Source organism: Sinocyclocheilus anshuiensis, unplaced genomic scaffold (assembly GCF_001515605.1).
Source record: "Sinocyclocheilus anshuiensis isolate Anshui unplaced genomic scaffold, SAMN03320099.WGS_v1.1 scaffold43, whole genome shotgun sequence".
Taxonomy (NCBI): domain Eukaryota; kingdom Metazoa; phylum Chordata; class Actinopteri; order Cypriniformes; family Cyprinidae; genus Sinocyclocheilus; species Sinocyclocheilus anshuiensis.
Window position 1 is genome coordinate 1964153 of NW_015549580.1, and position 6319 is coordinate 1970471.

The 6319-nt window shown below is 36.0% G+C and overlaps 1 protein-coding gene across 1 annotated transcript in view; it reads left to right on the forward strand.

Annotated features, from left to right (window-relative positions):
* Positions 1-3361: 3361 nt before the first annotated feature.
* Positions 3362-6319, forward strand: part of LOC107657719 (polypeptide N-acetylgalactosaminyltransferase 1) — a 57864-nt gene continuing 54906 nt past the window's right edge. Inside the window, exons 1-2 of the mRNA XM_016445939.1 lie at positions 3362-3414; positions 5369-5515. Coding sequence (XP_016301425.1) covers positions 5377-5515 — 139 coding nt within the window. The 5' untranslated portion in view covers positions 3362-3414; positions 5369-5376. The remainder of the gene's footprint in view (positions 3415-5368; positions 5516-6319) is intronic.

The following is a 6319-nucleotide window of genomic DNA, read 5'->3' on the forward strand; positions in this document are numbered from 1 at the left end:
ACACAGTTTAATGAGCAATTTCCCATGAATGGTTTCACTGGAATTACTAATTTCTCTCTCTAAATCCTCGTTTGTTTTTGTGGGCTGAAATTTAATTTTCTCCCCGGTCCTTCACTTGTAATCCCTATTAGCACCCTTTACTGTGGTTAATGTTTCTAAAGTGGAGAAACCCCAGTAGACCAGTTCATTTATTTATTTTATTATTTTAATTATTTTGGGCATCTTTGCCTTTTATTTATGACATCAGAGAGCAGACAGAATAGTAAAGGTCTGTGCCTGTGATGCAGTTATTCTTATATGTCCTGAACATGTGCACAGCTACGTCATATTTAACCTGTTGTAATGCATTTTGAATTATTCATTGTTTTTTAAATTGCCAAATGGCAGAAAATTCTTATTTGATGCAGCCTCTTGTTGCTGTAATCTCATGTATCTGGACTTTTGACCTATTGGCATAAAGTCTGAAACGCTTTTTCTAACTTAGAACTACCCACTTAGATGATAATATGTAACTATTTTTTAGGTAAATATGAAATCATCCTCATTCACTGGATATGTGATGGATATGTCTTATTTAATTATGTAAATAGATTTGATGCTTGTAAACTTCAACAAGTCCAGCAAAAACAAAATTTGTTGTAGGGTTTACTTTGAAACAGTTTTCACTCAGAAACTGCTAGTAAATTTCACAAATAATTACAAAGGAACTTTAAGTAACAGAATTAAAGATGACATTTGCAAGCAGAAAGACTGAAATAAGTTTTCTTGTCAAATGTATTAATATTTTACAACTTAGAAAAAATATTTTTTACAGTGTACTTCATCCTTGAAAGGACCCAGAACACCAGAGTAGGACACAACTTTATTTTCTTTATCTAATACTGTAACTTCATAGGGCTTTTGCTGAATGTTACACACTGCACACGCACAAACCACACTCCAAAGGAGTGTGTATGTCCGTCATATCTATGTTCCAAGTCACTCACGTCAGCAGCATTTACATTCTCATTCTGTTGTGTAACCTGCCCTGTCCTCTTAGGTTTCTAGATGACATAAACAGTCTCATTCAGACTATGTTTGTATTTGTGATGTCAGACTTTGCCATTTTGAGCCGATGCACTAGGGATATGTGTGTCTGTTTTCATCTCTCAGGCCTGTGCTCACTCAGGTGTGTGTGTTGTCACAGTGATGAATGTCTGGCCCAGCTGGCGTGGGCAGGAGCCTTTGGCGTTGCCACTGTGATGGACGAGGGCCACCAGAACAGTGGTGTTACTGCTGTGCCAGTCATAACCTTGAGCTCAACACACACACACTCTCTCTGACTGCTGGTGAGACCCCCTCAGAGACATCAGATGCCAGAGGTTTTTGGCAAGCTTTTGACTGCTCTAACACCATGCTGCTCCATTCTGTTTGACATAAAATTTTAAGTCATTTAAATATCTTTTAATGGTCGCACCTGCATACATTAGCAGGGAAAAAAATGTATCTCAGTTTCCACAAAAATATTCAGCGACACAGCTGTTTTCATTGACAATAATGAGAAATGTTTCTTGAGCACCAAATCAGTATATTAGAATGATTTCTGAAGGATCATGTGACACTGAAGCCTGGAGTAAAGATGTTGAAAATTCAGCTTTGCCATCAAAAGAATAAATTACATTTTAAAATATGTTAAAACCAGTTAAACTCTGCGGGAAAATCGCGTTAAAAATGTTTATGCTTCATTTACATAGCCTTCCTTATATGGTATCAGCCCATATATGGGTTCATTTGAAAGCTTGGAGTGTCTTCTTTACAAAGAATACCATTCCTTTTGGTTTTTATATTCATAAAGCAGTAAAATTAAGCTTAGAAATGTATTCGTCCCACACACGAATTTCCGCCTAACCATTGCGAATAATTTTTACGAAGAATGTGTATTTTATATATTTTTCACAAAAAAGTCAAGTCATATATCACAAGAAAGCTCTCATTCTCAGGAATTTGACGATGTAGATTATTTAATTGTGTGACAATCACAGATCGAATGATCTTCAATAGAATCGTGATGTAAACTTTTGTCACCTCTGAGCGAATTTACATTTATACTCGTAGCACTGCTTCAGTCAGCCGCAAACAGCCACAAATATCTATATACTCTATATTATCTTTTAGATTAGGATCTCTTCTTTCAAACAAGACCATTTCCACGTTTCTGCGTGCTTCCATCGGTGAGATATATAGCGTTTTGTCCAGGACAGAGTAATGTAGGATTGTGGGGTTAATGTGTTTTATAAAGCCTGTTTTTGCAAAGGAAACTCACAATGACACATTTAGATGCAGAAATAGACAATTTGACTCGCTTCACTTATAATGTAATAACTCCTGTTTAGAAGCTGTTATTTGAAAGATTATTTTTTCTGGTACTTTTTGGCATCTAGTGGCATCAAACAAAGTAAATTGCAGAGAGCTGGACCTAATGGAACCTGAATTACAGAATTTCAAAAAAATAATTTATTTTAAAACTCCAAAAGCGCCTATGTTTTTTTGTGTTTATTGTAATATTTGAGAAATATATAATGTTATTTATAAAGAATTACACTCATATTTTGTAGTTCAAAGGGTTTTCTTTACAATGAAACCATTTTTTTTTTCATTTCCTCCATTGTATGTGTGTAGGGTAAACATTTGAATTTGAGTATGTCAAATTTAGGCGAAAATACCAAAAAACGCCCAGAGCATAAGAGAAAACTGTTATTTTAAATTGTAATGATATTTCACAATATTTTTGTTTTTACTGTATATGTGATCATATAAATGCAGCCCTGGTGAGCATAAGAGACGCATATACAGTGTTTTTTAAAGCCTTGCAAAATGGCAATAGTAACTTATTAAAAACATTTTGGTGAAATAATTTTTTTTCTTTTTTAATGTTTATGTCCCATTAAAATGTAATGATTTAAAAAAGGAGATGTAAATTGAATGATATTCCAATGAAAAAGAGAAAAACATTTTAATGTATTTATATATACCATTAATTTTGCCTTAGATCTAAGAAGAGTTCACTATACTGTTAATTATATCATTAGCAAGTCATGGGGACACATACTAAACAAATGGCACTGTTTCCTAAGAGTGTTCTCGCGATATTGTGAATCATATAAAAGTGTGTTATTCCTGATGCCTGTGTGGGTCAGAAAATACAAAGAGTGACGGGATGACAGTGGCCAATGTTTCTTTTTGTCTTTTGATGGCTTGCTGTTCCCTTTAAAATGGCTGTCTAAGCAGATTCCCTCTTCCCTTGTGCAACGCACAAAGAGACACACACAAACACACTTCAAAGAACTCTATAGGTACAGTTGGACGGGAACAATGACAGAAGTTTGGTACTGCACTCTGGAGAGAAAGATGGAGTCACAGAGGAGCAGCTTTCAGGTTTGTTTTTTGTCAACTGCAGCATGCTGGGCAGCCTCCATGTAATGGACTGGAATATATAAATGTTGTTCCAATCCTGTATGATGTTCTTTCTTCTGTGGATGACAAAAGACAATATTTAGAACATGCCAGTGGTTTATTCTGTCCATTCAATGTTCAATGCTATTTCACCCCAATGACAAAAACATTTGAAACCTTCTTCAAAATATCTTATCTTGTCTTCCACAGAAGAATGTCATACAGATTTGGAATGACATTCATTTTTTGGGTGAACTTTGGGTGAAACGGCTTCTTTTTGGACCTGTAGTATATATCCCCTACTTTTACAAACACATTTACTCTCTGGGCTCGGGGTGAATGAAGTATTTGTAGTGAAGGATTATGTTCTACAAATTGATTTTGAATTTTTAGGGCTTGTCTGATTTCATAACGATTCAATGGAGCCTCAGGGTGTGATCCGTGATGCCGTGTAATTATGTTACAATGACCTCTCCTTTATCAAAGCATATCACATGCTGCTCACCTCCCATAGGAACATCATCCTTCCTTCCCTTTCATGTCTTCCTCATCTGTCCTCTTTTCTCATTGCATTCCTATTTGGCTAATAAAAGATTCATTTCCAGTTCATTAATGAAGCCAGATGGCTGGATTAAAGAAACGCTGTTAAAGAATGGAATTTTCACCCCGTTAAGTCAAAGGTCAAATCTGGGATTCTGTTTGAACAGTTTTTGGAATAATCTCTCTAAATCATCTGCTAATGTGGTATAGTGCGACTACCATAGTCAAGTGTCTTATTAGTATTCACCTTTCATTGCTTGAGATGTTTGCTCTTAACAGAGGTCATGGGAAATCATAGAAAAATTGATTTTTTTGCTCGTTTGATATAAAAATAGCTTGATGTACTATGGAGAAATACTCATGTTCACAATGCAGAGCTTCCCAGCCAGTCCGCCAAGACCCTTTTTGGAAATTAAGCTGTAAAGATAGGTAATTCGTGATTATGTTTTCTTGAATACATTAACATATGTTTAAGTGAAAATGACAGTGGTGTCCCATACTTGGAATTTGTGCTCTGCAATTTAACCCATCCAAGTGCACACACACACACAGCAGTGAATATTGAACACACACACACACACCGTGAACACACACCCCGAGCAGTGGGCAGCCATTTCTGCGCAGTGCCCAGGGAGCAATTGGGGGGTCGGTGCCTTGCTCAAGGGCACCTCAGTCGTGGCTATTGAAGGTGGAAGAGAGCGCTGTTAATTACTCCCTCATCTACAATTCCTGCCGGTACTGAGACCCGCGACCTTTGGGTTACAAGTCCGACTCTCTAACCATTAGGCCACGACTGTGTCATGTGTTATATGTGCCCATGTTGACATATCGAAGGCTATTTAGTGTTTAGTAATTTAGTGGTGATGTTGATCCTTGTATCACATGCAAAGAGTTCAGCCAGTCATAACAGAGGTCATTTAAAGATGTCATAAATATATGGTAGCAAAACATTCTTTTTTTTTAATGATGTTCTACGAGATTTCTTTCCGAAGGGCAGAGAGGCTTTTTTGGTGCAAGAAACCATTACTTTATCCCTGGACTTCAGGGGAAAGGATGTGATAATATGTCCACTCTAAGGTCTCTTTGGAAAACCTGTAGTGCTTTATTTTGGTGTGAAGATGATAAAGTGTCTGTGTTTGTAACTTTTTCAGGTAGCAGGCATGTCTACAATAAACGCTTACTCACAACTTTGAGGCTTGTATAGATGTAATATATGAATTTCTTGAGTATGGTGTTGAAAACCAGCTGTCATACATACAGTAAGGTGTAACTGTCTTCTGTATGGTTTAACCCACGGTGTCTCGTTGTAGGTGTGAAATATCGCTGGCAGCTTCTCAAGTGTTTGCTTGTACCTGTGTTTGCGTGTAACACACTGTGTGTGTTTTGTGTGTTTCAGGTGTGAAGATGAGGAAGTTTGCGTACTGTAAGGTGGTGCTGGCCACCTCTCTGGTGTGGGTGATGCTAGACATGTTCATCCTCCTCTACTTCAGCGAATGCAACAAATGTGACGACAAAAAAGATAGAGGATTGCCGGGGAGAGAGAGTGAGTACATGCCTACATACAGTTGTGCTGTATATCGTGTAGTTATCACATAGCTTTCTGTTTAATAATAAATACGCCCTAACACTTCAATTTACAGACATATGTTGGCCATTTTACTTCTGAAATGTTTTCTTCATGAAATATTGTTCAAACTTTATTTTTTTTATGTTGTTGTAACAATAATTGTAATAATTTAAAAAAAATTGAAGTTACAATGATACATTCTTTGTAAGCGGCCTTCTCAGTACAGGTTTTGCCAGATTTTCCTGTTTTTTTTTTCTTTTCCTATTTTTATTTATTCTCTTTTTATATAATCAGTCTTTTTTTAATATTTGGTGAACACAAGAATCGACAAATAAAATATACACACGTTTAATATAAAAATAAGGACACGCATAGGAATAGACTTGTGTTGTTTTTACAGTTTATAAAAAGCTGACTGACATGAAATCCAAACCTTACCTCTAAAATAACTTTTGCATTTTTACAATTAATATAAATACATTATTTTTTAATGGATGGGAGTCATAATTCATTTAAAGATTCTGATTCTAAATCAGAATTTGGTATGCATTTGGTAATGCATATTCTTGCTTTTGAGGTAGTACCAAATAATTGATAATTGATCTTGTTTGTACACTGAACAAAATTATAAACGCAACACTTTTGTTTTTACCCCCATTTTTCAGAGTGCAAATGACAAGTCTCGGTTAGCCTAACGCATTTATACATACATGCACACACACACACACACACACACACACACACACACACACACACAAAGAAAAACAAGTAGATAGAATA